At 41.8% G+C, this 15191-nt stretch overlaps 1 protein-coding gene and 1 long non-coding RNA gene across 2 annotated transcripts in view; one reads left to right on the plus strand and one right to left on the minus strand.

The window, feature by feature from the left end:
* The window catches only part of LOC133265553 (transmembrane 9 superfamily member 2-like), a 28825-nt gene extending 14072 nt beyond the window's left edge, over nucleotides 1-14753 (minus strand). The window contains exons 1-9 of the mRNA XM_061446204.1: nucleotides 14475-14753; nucleotides 13931-13998; nucleotides 12561-12654; nucleotides 10488-10615; nucleotides 10138-10267; nucleotides 8824-8951; nucleotides 6446-6557; nucleotides 4302-4381; nucleotides 3287-3395 (exon numbers count right to left, since the gene is read on the minus strand). Of these exons, the coding sequence (XP_061302188.1) occupies nucleotides 3287-3395; nucleotides 4302-4381; nucleotides 6446-6557; nucleotides 8824-8951; nucleotides 10138-10267; nucleotides 10488-10615; nucleotides 12561-12654; nucleotides 13931-13998; nucleotides 14475-14738 (1113 nt within the window). The 5' untranslated portion in view covers nucleotides 14739-14753. The remainder of the gene's footprint in view (nucleotides 1-3286; nucleotides 3396-4301; nucleotides 4382-6445; nucleotides 6558-8823; nucleotides 8952-10137; nucleotides 10268-10487; nucleotides 10616-12560; nucleotides 12655-13930; nucleotides 13999-14474) is intronic.
* Nucleotides 1-15191, plus strand: part of LOC133265562 (uncharacterized) — a 377264-nt gene that overhangs the window by 201936 nt on the left and 160137 nt on the right. The gene's annotated exons all lie outside the window — the stretch shown is intronic.

The following is a 15191-nucleotide window of genomic DNA, read 5'->3' on the forward strand; positions in this document are numbered from 1 at the left end:
TAAAGGTTACCATCTGAAGTAAATCCTTATCTGTTTTCAAAATGATGAACACCAAGCAGAAAGAAATTCTTTGAGTTTAGTTCCTGACACAACAAGGAAGCTACACTTTACAGTCACAGCAAAATATCTAAGGCAAAGCTAAAAAGATACGTTTGAATCTTGGCCAATATGCTAAAAATTACTCTAAATCTTAAAAGGAATGAATCAATCTGCATCTTGGCCATTAATTTAGCCTGGTTCTCAAAATATTCTAACAAAGATTTTCAAGGCCAGGTTGGATGAAGCCTTGGCTGAGATGGTTTAGTGTGAGGTGTCCCTGCCCATGGCAGGGGGGTTGGAACTAGATGATCTTAAGGTCCTTTCCAACCCAAACTATTCTATGATTCTATGATTCTATTCTAAGATTAAGTCCCTTGCACTCAGTCATGATCGAAAAGACTAAAAAATTCTTACCACTCACTCTTCAAAATGCATTGACACGAATTCTCTTCAGTTCAGGTATCTTCTCCTAGTCATAAGATCCTCAAAGCACCTCCATGACTTCCAAACACTTCATTAATGTATGTCTCACTACATCTACATCATACTACAAGCCAGTTGGTATCAGTTGAACGTGAAATGTGTATACCAAGACCACCAGCTCTGGCTTGCACATTGATCACCAGCATTCCCTATGTGTGAGATACTAAGTTGCTCCCCTGCAGCTTCTTCAGCCCAGGCCCTCTTTGTACCACTAATTCACACCTTTATAAATGAGCTCCTTGAACTGTAACAGATCTTGAAGTCTCACAAACTGGCAGGAAAGCAAAGCATAGCTTTTTGGAAGTCACACCTATTCCTTCCGTTACCCATCAAAACTAACCAAGCTCCTACATGTCTTCCTCCTTATCACATTAAGAATGGCCAACTAATAAGGACAAGACAGTATAAGATACTGAACATAATTTAATTGAGAGATCAAACAGGAGCTTCTCAAAAGCCATCAGTTAAAGGATGTGGAAAAATTCTTCCCCTTTAAATTAGCGTCTGCATTTGCATTAACAAAAGATATTAAATATCAAACCCAAAGAAGAATAAAAGTACTTTCAGATGTTAGTTTCAATATGAAACATTTTTGTGCATTTTAAAGTATTCCTTTATCCAGATAGCAACAACAATGAAAATTCAAACCTTTGTAGTATCTGACATTATTTCTCCTCTATGGCTCGCAGATACCACTTTTACCAATGAGAAGGAATCATCTTTAATCAGCCTTTCACTCATCCACTGGTCAAATCTTAATAACTCGCAATCAGTTATATTCTTTTCCATTAAGGCAGCAAAGCCATTATAGGGACCAAAATTAAAACCCCATGATTCACACAACCCCCAAGTAGTTCTAACACAGCTAGTGAGCAGAAGTTGTGTTGAAATGTTGCAGTTCATATGTAATCTCCTAACAGGAGACAAAGCCAACCGTACACATCAAAAGAAGCACGAGCAGGAGGTTGAAGGAGGTGATCCTGCCCCTCTGCTCTGCTCTTATGAGATCCCACTTGCAGCACTGGGCGCAGTTTTGGTGTCCTCAACATAGGAAGGACATGGAGTTGTTGGAGAAAGTCCAGAGGAGGCCAACAAGGATGAGCAGGGGTTGGGGCACTTCCAGTACAAAGACAGGCTGAGAACATTGGGGCTGTTCAGCATGGAAAAGAGAAGCTGTATGGAGACCTCAAAGCAGCTTTCAGTAACTGAATGGGGCTACAAGGATGCTGGAAAGCGGCTCTTCATCAGGGACTGTAGTGATAGGACAAGGGGTGATGGGTTTAAACTGAAACAGGGGAAGTTCAGGTTAGATATAAAGAAGCTCTTCCCTGTGAGGGCGCTGGCACAGGGTGCCCAAAGAAGTGGTAAATGTTCCATCCCTGGCAGTGTTCAAGGCCAGGCTGGACAGAGCCTTGGGCAACATGGTCTAGTGGTGGCAGGGGGGTTGGAACTGGATTATCTTAAGGTCCTTTTGAACCCAAACCACTCTGGGATTCTATGATTTCACCACAGTTTCTAGCCCCAGGCAAAAGGCAACATCAATTTGTATCAGTCAGACTCTTTCCCATAACATCCAGCAAGACAGCTACACAGCCTCCCACTAATTTCACTCCATTATTTCCCGTTGGTTTAATTTTTGATCCTTTTTTGCAATAATCAGCTCATATAGTGGGTTTCATTTGGGGGTTTTCTTTGCTTTATAAAGTTGCACAGCATCATACTTCCCATGAAATCTAGAGTACAAACTTCCCAAACATCACAAGTGCTAGCACACTTGCTTTCTGGACAAGCTATACTACAAACTACTCTAAAGAAACACCACCTTAGAACTGGAAAAGTGGCAACACCTCAGCTTCCTAAAGCAGCTTCATTACAGAGGGAACAATACCCGTCTGCAGTAGTTTTAAGCCTGACCTCCTGAAGAGGTGAAAAACACTTATCAAGTTTGATAGTTCAGACTATAAAACCTATTTTTAGGCAGAAAATATGCCAAAGGGGGTAGTAAGTCTTCAATTCTGCAACAGATACAGTGCAGGTCCTTTGCTAAGGCCATATAACATGACTTAAAATGGGCCTGCATTAACAAGGAATCTCACCTATCACTCAGTGATTGATGGGAGGGACCTCTGGAGCTCATTTTGTCCAACCTCCCTGCTCAAGCAGGGCCACCTAAAGCAGGTTACCCAGAACCATGTGCAGATGGGCTTTTGAACATCACCAAGGTTGGAGATCCCATAAATAATACAGAAATAATACATTGGCTGCTTAGGTGAGTGTCATACCACCAGCTACATGTCCACACTGACTCCATAATGCAAGCACAGAAGAAATTGCCACATCTTGAACCAATGCCAGAACATTTTTCAGTGTCTGCACTGTGTCTTGCCACTGTTGGCATATGTGAAAGTACTTATGAAGTAAAGAGGCTTTCCTTGGTTGAGACCTTGGAACAAAGGGATCTGCATTTCAAATACTTCCCAAAAGTTTCTGAGTCACTCCACATACTTCTAAACCCTGACGTCTGTCCTTGCATATTACAAGTTCATCGAATGATGCTACAAAAGAAAGACTGGCACATCTGCCCATATACTCCGGCTGTTAGGAAAGATGAAATAGCACTAAAGTTATTTTTAACCCCCAGACATATTATCATGTAGCAAATTCTTGGTAGCTCTACATCTCTTCAGATTGTATTGAAAACTTGTTGATAGACATGACTAGCACAGAAAAACATGCTCATGTAAAAGCTGTACATCCTACTCACAGAAGAGTCAATCTGGTTGTATCTTGCAATGTCTTTATGAAGAGTCCTCAGAATGATCATAGCCACCATGCCAGACAGGAAGAGAACAATCACAAGGGAATTCATGATGCTGTAGATAAAGAAAGAATAAGTTTTCAATCCACTTATTAGGTTGAGACATGCACTCCAATTCCTACCACAGAGGAACAGCCTCAGATACTCAGATCGTACTTAAGTCATTCAGACCTGTCAGTATTTTCCCACTCAGAAGACAAACTGTTGAGTCATGTCCCTTTACAATTTCTTAGGAGCCAGAAGAAAGAAGAACAGTATTTCATGATATATTGTTAATTCTCAAGACTTAGACCTTGCTTTTCTTTATTTTCCTCCTTATAGGTGGTGGAACACTGGTGAAACACTAAAGCTCTTAAAGCAGACTTTGTCAAGCAGATTTTATATCTAGTGACCAATGAAATCTACATCATGCTATTTAATTTAATTTAATCAGATCAGCCTTTCAAACACTCTGTATTGCAAAACATGAATGTTAAAACTTAGATTACATACTGGATATAATTTGCATGGTGCAGAGGGAAATAAGTATGAGATTTTTCACATACCTCTTTCACTCATTAAAAAGCCCCTCTTTTTACTGTATGCAGCTGCTGAGGACCAAACAGGCAGCATACACATGTATCTCTCACTTGGGAGAAAGCCAGACAGTAACAGTAAGAACATTGCAAAGCAGCAACATCTCCAAAGCTTTACAGATTGGAGATGCTGAAGTAAACCGATGGAAGCTGCTTTCCTTTTGGACACTAATGGTGCATTCCTTTGGTGAAATGCAATACTGCAGTTGTTCCCAAGAGATGGAACACTGATAAAAGTGACTGCAGATGAAAACAAGAAGGTTTTCTTGCCTGAAAACTAACAGACTTTGTTTTACCACAGCAGAAGTTATATAGTCCTGGAAGCACAAACAAGAAAGCTTTGTGCTCCTCTGAAAGGTTATTCACTGAATAAATGCAAGTCTTACCTAAACCACTGGATGTTTGTATGTGGCATGGATTCCAAAATGTAGTCCCATCTGGAAGCCCACTTAATATTGTTCTTTTCCTACAAAGAAATTAAATAGCAATTAATAGCAACACGTTTGTTACAGTCTGAAAAGGGGTATGCACATCAAATCTCTTCCACAAGCCTTCCATTCAGCACAAACATCTAAGCTTGGTATCAATCCTGTTTATCAGACCTCTTTCTTGCATTAATTCATCTCCTGAGCCTCTCAAAGAACACCCTGTTTACTGAAATCTCCTATCCACATGTTCTACCTTCAACTGAGGCTTCACTAAGCCTCATGTTTCCATGATTCAGTACGTAGCTGCCTTCAGCTCCCAAATGCATGCTGAAAACAATCATGCCACCACAAGAAGATACTCCCAGCATAACACAGCTGAAGTTGAAACATCAACTTTATACTCTATATTTCTAGTCTCCCCTGGTATTCTTCTCTTATCACCTATAATGTATTTAGCACAGGCTCCCTCAGTCCCTGCCACAACACTGTCTGATCCAGACTATTTTCCACTCTGATTCCTCGCAGACAATTTTCATTTCCAGATATCCCTGTGAAGGATTTAAGAAGAAATCATTCAGCAACTTTGACCTTCAAAAGATGTTTCCATTTTCTCCTACCTTCTCTCCCTTAAATCCTTCTTGTGGGAGCTGCACAAATAATGGTTCTTTCTGACCTCAAGCCTTGCTCCCTAGAGCATGTCCCATGGGATGTATGCCCACTGTCCTGCTACCAAATTCTGTCTCCTGAATGGCATGAAGTTCTGATGAACTTCTTCATTTATTTATGAGCTGGTAAGTTTGTACAGTTTTAAAATGATCTTTAAGGTCTCTTCAACCAACACCATTCTATGATTCTAAATCAGCTGACATATTAGAAAAGGACCATATAACAGTTATTCATTTTACTGGTTTATGTACTCAGGCTTAGTGAAACTGATGTTCTCTTATTTAAAAAGGCTTCCTACTGATAAATACTCTCCTTTTAAGCTATTTGGAGTATACTATTAACAAGTAAACCATATCAGATACTATTTCAAATCAAGGCTAACAAATAACAGAGAAAGAAGCAGTTTTGAGGAGCCTGGTGACCAAGATATGCTGGAAGTGCCTGACCCACAGCAGCTAAGCTTTACCTGCTCTGTGCCTGAGGGAAAGGGAATACATAGCCCAGATGTGGAACACATCACAGGAATAATCAGACAAAGTTAAATTGCAACTTATCATCAAGATTTAAACACAAATGTTATTAGACAGGAGGCTCATTCATGTAGTAAGATTAGGATTGGATGTCACAAGAGGAAAGTAACAGGATATAGAGCCTGCACCTCGGGGTCATTGGTTCAAATCAGATTCAATTTGGCAGAATGAAAGCTGTTACCATATAATGGCTGCTTGATGCCTACAGAAAACAAGCTGGTGGTCAAGTAAATCCTGCAAGATTGGCATCTTACATCAAAAAAACAACCAGGCTTTTGGGACACACTGGAACCAAGGTACCAAAGTTTGAAGCAGCTTGAATCAAATGATTCTCACCCCCACAGGAGGCTCGCTTTCCATGCTGGGGTAAAGACCCAGTTGTAAGAAAGCCCAGCTTCCTCCTAACAGACTGAATAAACCATGTGAGTGTTAGCAAACATTAGAGTATTAAGTCTAAAACATAAATGGCCACCTACTCCAAAAGAAAGTGAAGAAATACAAAATGAGACAAGACCTGCAACTTCATTAGAAGAGCTTTACCTTATGCTAAAACCAAGATTTAACATAGAAGTGACTACAAATACAAACATCTCTTCTACATGAGATTCTCAGTACCCTGACTGAACACTGACACCATAGAGCACACCTCAAGGAAGACAAGCCTTGCTGTTATTGAATCTACTACCTTTCTGCTAATAACAGAACAGGGGGGAAGTCTTTATTCATACATCCCAAATGTCAAACTACAGTAATAGCAAAGTAACAGGTTTGGGGCAAACTGCTTCACAAGACCCTCCTTATGGAATTTACACTGCTTTAATCCACTTATGGCTATTAGCAAATTATTCAGTTTTGATGTAATTCTTTTCGGGAATTACATATTCACCTAACAGATTCAATACTTACTTCAAATGTCACAGAGTAAGTGTAGATCAGGTTCAGTTTGTTGTTGAACTCTCCAGGAATCTCCATAGGTGGACCTTCACAGCTTAAGTTGTTCTCATCTGTATGTTTGTAGCTAGTGGGGGGAAGGAATAAAAAGTTAAAGAAAATTGTATATCTTTTACAATATTCATTTTCATTAAAGCTTTTCTAAGGTAATTCAAACAAATACTTCTTTAAAAGCCAAACAAATAGAGAGCTGTGTATGTTATTTTGCACCAACTATTTAACCTCTTTGAGAACCTGCTTTTCAGTTCTTCTACCAACAAAAAATTAAGATCTTAGAAAATATTTTTATTCATGTTTGTAGCTTGAGATAACATTAGAATAAGTCACATATATAATTAGGTATCATTAGTCAGAACTTCTGTACAGGCTTAAAGCCACAACAGAACTGAACACTGCTTCTCACAAGCACTTGTAGTGAGAGCTAAGAACTCCACAGAAAGCATCCTCTGGATCTTGGATCCCTATCCCACATTCAGTTAGTACCTGTTCACACCTGAAGACAGTTGAGGAAATTATAGGCAAAGCTGTTTGCTAAGCATGTGGGAGAGAAGAACCACAGAGCTCTAAAGGGCATGAGATAAGGTTTCACACTACCCACTTTTCTGCCACGAATGAAGTCCTAGTCCTAACCTCCAATGCTGCGTGGTTAACCAGGCTGTGAAGTTTGGAGATCTTCACCTGGCAAGACAGCAAGTTGAACACAAAATCCCTCTTCTCTGCCATCATACCGCCCTTCCAAGACAGCTTAGACATCCTCCTCTTCCTCAATGACACTGAGGTTAAGTCCCTCACCAATAATGCAGTCTCACAGGTTCTTATCTTTTCCTCAAGTTCTACAGGGAGAAAACGGTTTCTTTTGGTGGATTTGGGAGTATCTTTTTATACTGGGGCAAAAGAATGACTATGGGAACCTTTCCATTTTCTATTCCTATACAAGCGGTCTAATCTCACCTTTCATCAGGTGATGAACTCTGGAAAATACAGAGCTCAGAACAACATTCTACATTCTAAAGTTCAAATACACAAACCCGTCTCTGCAGTATCTTAGAAATACTGCAGCTGTAGAAGCACAAAGTCAAAAAAAACCTTGAGGTTTGCTTGAATTCACTCTCGTGAGCACTGGAAAATAGCTTCCCTCTCACACCCACTTGGGCAAGTTGTATTTACACCATTTAGATAAACAGTTCCACTTTATATGTATTATTATATGTCAGCAACTAAGTCAAGCCCCAAACAAAAGCTTTCATCTAAGGCCTAGGGCGCTCCAGCCACAAATACTGCCATCAGGAGACCTTCAAGGTTGAAGCAAAGCACCAAGCAAAACACCGGGTCAGAGAATGACAAAACCAAGGTTATGTGCAACCCAACTGTGCCCTCTTGTGGTCTCCGTTACCGCAGGAAAGTCAAATCCTCAGTTCAGCCATTCAGGGCGCAACTGATACAAGTGTTAATCAACAATGAAGAGGGCTGGTAGTACTAAAACCACACTATATCATTGCAACAGAAAAACCAAGGATACCTGAGTCATGTTGTACCATCCATGTATCTATGAGCTGAGAAAATGTGGTAGTGTAACTTAACGTATTTAACCTCTGCAGAAAAGTAGAAAAAGCTAAAAACACAACTATGAAATCTTATCAGTGGACTGTGGTTTTCAATATGCATAAGTATAAACTGTGCATGGACAGACAAGAGGCTGAATTAATCGCTTCAGTCTGTTTCTGACTTCTGAATTGTTGCATTTCCTCTCTGGTCAACAGAGAAACAAAGGAGCTACTGTTGAAGAAAGTAAGTTAGTCTTCTTAGGAAATCAGTTCTTGTCTTCTGCTGTCCTGAATACCAGTATTAACTTGGTATTTCACCTGTATCTCAGTAGCCAAACTAACACAGGTAAAAGCACACCTGTACAGATACTGTGCACTCATAGAATGTGCATTTGAGAAGCAACGCCGCAAAAAAGAAGAAAGGTGACATGGCAAACTTGTTAATCCATTAAAGGTTGTCTTTTAAAAGAAAGTAGCACGCACCCAGCTGTGAATCAACAGACATAAGAAAGCTTCTATTGTTTGTGTCAGGTTCTAAGAAGTCTGCACAAGCAGTTTTTCCATCAGGAAGGGCTTTGGGAACATTTTAAAAGCAAAGTTAAATGACATTTATGAACCTGGAACTGCCCTTTGTAAATAGAGTTCCAGCCATGAGGTATACCAAAAGCTTTATCAGAAATCAGAATGACCAGGTCCTCAGAACTTACTGACACCAGGTAACGTGCCTAAGCTTTCAACTACTGGAAGGATTCTCTAGTACTAGAACTTGCTGCTTGAATGCACAATTACCTTTGTGGTCTCAGTCTTGCCGTCACCAGTCGTGCACCAGGCCAGTTTTCATCCTTCCCACTATGGTACATGATTGTTATGTCAACGTGGTTGAAGAGGTAGAAAGTGTTCTTCTTGTTAAACTCTGACTACAAAATAGCATTGAGACATTGAGAAACTTCTCCAACAGGAGAGGGCGCAAGCACTCAAGAACTTTAAAGTGAGACTATTGCCCAAGAAGGAGCAAGAAAGGAGGGAAAATACCTCAACATCCACTTCTTTCTAATATACCTCTACAAATGTCTTTTTCGGTGTATTTAATTACATACATAAAAACCCACATAAAGGATCACATCTGTTTTACAAGTAAAATTTAAATGTGTTTTACATCATTTGTACTTTCCACAAAAAGCTGCCAAAACAAGTTCAAAGATCTATTTATTCAAGGTGCAAGTAATTCAGATTCAGGTTGGAACTAGATGATCTTCGGGTGCTTTGCAACCCAAACCATTCTATGATTCTATGAACACTGAATTGGAACAGGTTACTCAAGATATAGACCGTTTTCAACAGTCTATGGAGCCTGAGGAGTAACAGAGTTGGAAGGTGATTGCAGAGTAAACTGAATGTGCACGACTAATGCATCACTTCCAAGAAGCATGAGACCTGCTGAATACAAACTGCCTGCTCTGCATACAAGCACTAAGTCAAGTAGCAAAGCACAGTCACAGCAGAGAGCTCTCTCCTCCCTGTGATTAGTGTGGTCCCTCGCCCCAGGAGAAATAAAACTCCATCACTATTATCTGTAACTGTATTAGTTCACCATGGAACTCCCAGGATAACTGACACATTTCAGATTGCTGTCAATAGAATTCTTACCCTGTCACAGCTGTGCTTGTTATCTTCCAGCCAGCTGGGAAAACCCTGACACATTTAACTTGTCAACTGTGCTAGACCTAACTTTTGCAACTAGAACACAGCGCTCATTTCTAGGTCTTCACTAGAAAGCTTCTACCCGAAATCAATAAAAGATCCTGCATGCAAATACAACATGGACAAAGAATGGGTAAGTAAAGGATGGAGACACATGAAATTTCAGAGCAAACCCTCAATTTTTCTAAGGCTTTTAGACACCAACACAGCTGTTTTATAGCTTTATGTATATTGGTCAAAGAAAGACACTGCATAAAGAGGCAGCATTCAGCTTTGTCAATGCCCACATTCTGAACATCAACCCCAACAAGGGTATCTGTTCTTTCTCAGGAAAGGAAAGCTTAAAAATCCTGTGCATGGAATTATATCCACTATACTGACCAACAAGGTTCCAGCACTTACATTTATAACACAAGCATCTTTAACTCTACCATCTGGAGTAACAAAACATCCTATTGGAAATCCTGGATTACAGTATTTTTGTCCATCTTCCACATCATAGCACCACGTTACAGGCATGTTGTCAATAATCCTAGAGAGAAAGCATCAAAGAACACATCCTTGGAATGGGATGCACTTTATTTCACATCGACATTTGAAAGCATGTAATGCACATAGTTTTCAGTAGTGGCCACAAGATGCGCAGCAAAGGACAACTACCACACAGAAGGAAGAAAGCAACCTCTTAGAACATAATTAACCATGTAACCAGCAACACACTCCCCCAACCTCAAGCACACAGCTCAGCTTACCAGTGATGCTGATAATTCAGCTGCATTCCTTTCTTCAAAAAAGCCAATTTGCTTTTATCAGCACTGTTTGCTGGGTCGTATGATCTTGTACAAACTTTCTTACATGTTTCTTGCTTTTTAAAAGTGAACTGTGAAAAAAAAAAGGCACACAGAAAGAATAATTTCAGTTTTACTTAAAAAAATAATCTTTTAGTCTTTTTTGCCATGTAAAGCTGACTTTTTTGAAATACTTGGCTTCCTTCCTATAGAAGTTTCTAAAGACAGAATTTCCCAGATAATATCTTTGATTTAAATGTCAAGACTTAGGTATATCCACCACCAGCATCACAGAATGGTTTGGGTTGGAAAGGACCTTAAGATCATCCAGTTCCAACCCCCTGCCATGGGCAGGGACACCTCACACTAGACCATGTCACCCAAGACTCCGTCCAACCTGGCCTTGAACACTGCCAGGGATGGAGCATTTACCACTTCTCTGGGCATCCTTAGCCAGGGCCTCAGCACCCTCACAGCGAGGAACTCCTTCCTTATATCTAACTTAAACTTTCCCTGTTTAAGTTTAAACCCATCACCCCTTGTTCTATCAGTACAATCCCTGATGAAGATCCCCTACACATTGCTAAAAATCTCTTCAACAGCCCAGATAAACTACCTCCACATAAATCCTGAAGACTGGAATCTGAAAATCAGTAGAACATTTACTATTTTCTTCTTTTACCAGTTTGGTTTATTTTTGGTTACTTCATCATCTACTAAACCAGGCTTTTAACTACACCCTTTCCAAATGTTCCATGTTCATTTTAGCTGTGTTTCCCCATGATGACTAGGGTGTTAAGACACAGCTGCCAAAAACGCAACAACTTGCCCAGCAGAGCTCACCTAACACAAACATGCTCATGTTTGTACACCAAACTTCTACTGTAATCAAGTTAGGATTTACCTGGCAGTGAGCTAACACATTTAAGCCCTTAGTTTTATCAAGGCTTAATTGCTAACCAATAACAGCACTTTCTAATTACTGTAGTGTGCAGCCATTTCAAACAAGCAGTTGTTATCACGCTTAATCTATCCAACGGGTATACAGCCCAAATGACCCGTCATGCTTTGTATTTAAAAGCTTCTTGTGGCCAGCAGTCATAAAACATAAAATTACATTAGCTTAGAGTCAAACAAAAACACTCTTGTAGGAGCAGTTTACACAAGGGAGGAGACATCACCTCCATAACAGTCCTACAAAAAGATGTCACTAGGTCCCTAATGACTGAACAAGAGTAGACTCCAACTGTGCTGCCTTTTTTCTGCTCACAGGGATTTGGATTATCTAGCAACCCTCACACTCAAACACAGCCCAGTTTTCAGTTTCACCAGCAAATCCCATCCTGGAAACTGCACTTGAACAGGATACAGCCTTTCAAGCATTAAGAGCCAGTGTCTGACCAAGTTAATTGTAAGGCTTTCCAGAGATGCTACATTAGGTCATTGCTAACACAGGGCACGAGGCAGAAAAATATTACATACCTAATCTACAAAATACATCCATAGATTTATTTCAAATGGACCTCAAGTGGTATGCATCAACAATAATAAATTTGGTTTTAGACAACAGTTTTTGAGTGTGTAGAGCAGGGAAAAGCTGGAAACAAGCTCTAACTTGACTTCTCCATCCCACTCTGTATGTTGCCCAATAATACAATCGAATATATGAAAGCATTCCCAAAACACCAGCTTACAGCCTCCAATATTAGATCTGAAAACTTCCTGACTTCAGATCACCTAACACACCATACATGCAGCTGCCAAAGAACTGCTTAAGTTATAGTTTCTGAACTTCTCTTCCACAGAGCAACAGGGAAGAAAAGCGATTACTGGCTCAGCTTCCTAACTTTCATTAGCCACCCTAAGATGCCTTCGGGGTGGAAAGTGGGAGAGGTTTTGATTACATAAACACTATAAAGCTGATGCTTAAATAAATCATCACGCAATCATCAAATCTCCAGCTATGTCTATGGATTACAGCCATCAGAGTGACAGCGATCAAACCGAAACAGGATCAACTTCAAGGGATAAAATAACCTTATACGGAGACGATGCTATTCTTTCCCCAAAAAGCACTTGTCCAAGATTTTCCGATGGTCTTTTCTCTTCTGTATCTTGACAGAAGTCAAAACTGGAAAAAGATTGGAAAAGGTTACCTTTAATTTTTAACTGATACATAACTGTATATATCAGTAAAAAAAAATTTATTAAGTTATGTCTTTAACACAGCATTTTTCATGCTTCTTTTGGAGGGGTAGCTAAGAAAACTGAGTGCCTTTGCACAGAAATTTGGTGTATATTACACAGAAAAATTTCTATGCAATACATCAGTTTTAACCAAAATATATCACAGCTGAAGTATCTTTAAGAAAATGCATGATGCTTAGTCCAAGCACCCTTTTCAAATGGCATTAAATAACAAGAGAATGTTTCATATTAGGAAAAAAGAGACTATGCTACAGACTGTTCATTTCTCTTGCAAAAAGGTTCTGAAAAAACTACTACACCTCTTTCTTCAAGGAGTACTTACAAGCAGCATTTAACATGAAACATGGTTCAAAGAAAGAATGATGTTTTTAATATTAATGTGCCACACTGCCACACACCAGTTCTTTTCAACTACATACAGTCTGAACCAACTGAATACGGGAGAGAGAATGAAACTATTTGGGATCTTCATTATTTAAACACAGCCAGCAGGTTATGCTGGACGTCAGGGGAGAAAATCACTACTTTTTGATGAAAAAGTACTTTTTCGTCCTAAATCCATTGGCTTCCCTAACATCTAATGCAAACAGAGACACTGTGGGCTCTTTGAGCTAGTCTTACTGCTACTGCACAGCATCAGACCTACACTACTTGCAAGTTTCTTCTTCCTGTACCCCACGGGCAATACTGCAAATCATACCGTGTGTCATTGCTTTGTAGGCCTATAAACACCTGCAAAAGCATGTCATAGTTTGGACAGACAAGAATCAAAACCGTCCAAGAATCAGATAGAGAACTTTGGTGGAAAAAGCCAAAATAACAAAAACTTTACTTCCAATTTCTTTCAACTGCCAGAAACAAGGAACACAAAGCTCCTGTCTTCCCAGACTTGGCTACCAGGAAGAACGTTCAAACGTCTCAGCCAACACACTAATTCTGGAAGTCAGCTCAAAACAAGGCACCCTTCAGAAACCCAGCAGCCTTTAACAACAGCAGCGGATAATCAGGAGGTACAGGTGTGGCTTCATCCTTCCCACCCTCTTGTATTTCATTCCTGCCGCTGGGTTTACTCTTCCATCCCTCCATCCAAAACACTGCTTACAAGAAACATGTTTACTGTACCAGGAGTTGCATCACCGCACCAAGGACAGAAACCAGGCTTTGCAAACGCTCCCGGAAGCCTCTTGCAATGTACTTACGCATCGTACTCGTAGGGCAGAACCGATTCAACCGAGTCCAGTCTGTTCACAAAGAGCTCAATCAGCGACTGAAACAGGGGAGGGCAGGAGGAGAAAGAGTATGAAAATATAGGCTTGCAATGACAATGTGGGTAAGACACTAAAGCTAGCAAGAGCTGTGATAAGCTTCAGCGCTCACTATCCCATAGCGGAGTTACCGCAGGCTGCTGACAGGCCGCTACCGCCGGGCCCCGCGAGAGCCGCCCTCCCTCGGCGGAATAAGGATCGAAGCACCGGTGAAAGGCTCTCCCGGAGCTAACCGTTAACTTCAGCTCGAAAAGGGGTGGTTTTCACCCTAAAAAAGCAGCCGGTGCCCCGAGGGAAGAGGAACTGGGGGTGCCTGGCGTCCCGGAGCACCTAAAGGAGAACGCCGTGGGTCTGCAGTGGGACGAGGGGTACCCGGCGGTGTCCCCCTCGCCCGCTGAAGCCCCGCTTCCCCCTCTATGGGACTTCCACAGCGAAGAGAGGGACTGCCCATGCCGGGCCCTCCCGTGCGGGCTCTCACCTTGCAGCCCTCGCTCTCCTCGCCCTCCTCGCAGAAGCTAACGGGCGCCAAGCCGGGCAGGTAGAAAGCGGCGCACAGAGGTGCCACCAGCAAGAGGCCGGCCGCCAGCAGCCTCATCTTCCAGCCTGAACGGGCGAAAGCACCATGAGCCGAGGCTGCGGCCCCGACCGCCCGGGCAGCGCCTTGCAGAGCCGGCCTCAGCCGAGCCGGAGGCCGCGAGTCGCGGCGTGGCGGCGTCACGACGGCGTTGGGGCCGCGGCGCATGCGCGGTGCGGAGCTGAGGCGCTGGGCGCCATCTTGAGGCAGGGCGCCCTGAGGCGAGGGCGCTGTTCATGATAGGGCAGGCCTTGGCTCAGGGAGCCTGGAGGAGTGTTGTCCTGTTCTCTCGGTGGAGAGGTTGGTTCTCGTTATCCACACTTTACTCATAGAAGCCCAGCCTGATTTGTGTTGGAAGTGGCGTCAAAGCTCCTCCAGCTCCAGCCCCTGCCACGGGAGGAATCTGCCTCATTCCTCAACTGAACTTCTCGTGCTCCAGTGCAAACCCATCACTCCTTGTCCTGTCGCCGCAGTCCCTGATGAAGGATCCCTCTCTGGCAGCCTCGGAGGCCCCTTCACACACTGGAAGCTGCTCTGAATAAACATTTCTGATCTAAATGGCATCATTTCTCGTCAATAAAAGCTGCCGTGTGCTGTCTCTGCAGTCTCACAGTCGCTGTC

Source organism: Pezoporus flaviventris, unplaced genomic scaffold (assembly GCF_033815535.1).
Source record: "Pezoporus flaviventris isolate CSIRO_AGI_PZ_B2104156 unplaced genomic scaffold, CSIRO_AGI_Pfla_v1 ptg000005l, whole genome shotgun sequence".
Classification (NCBI taxonomy): Eukaryota; Metazoa; Chordata; class Aves; order Psittaciformes; family Psittacidae; genus Pezoporus; species Pezoporus flaviventris.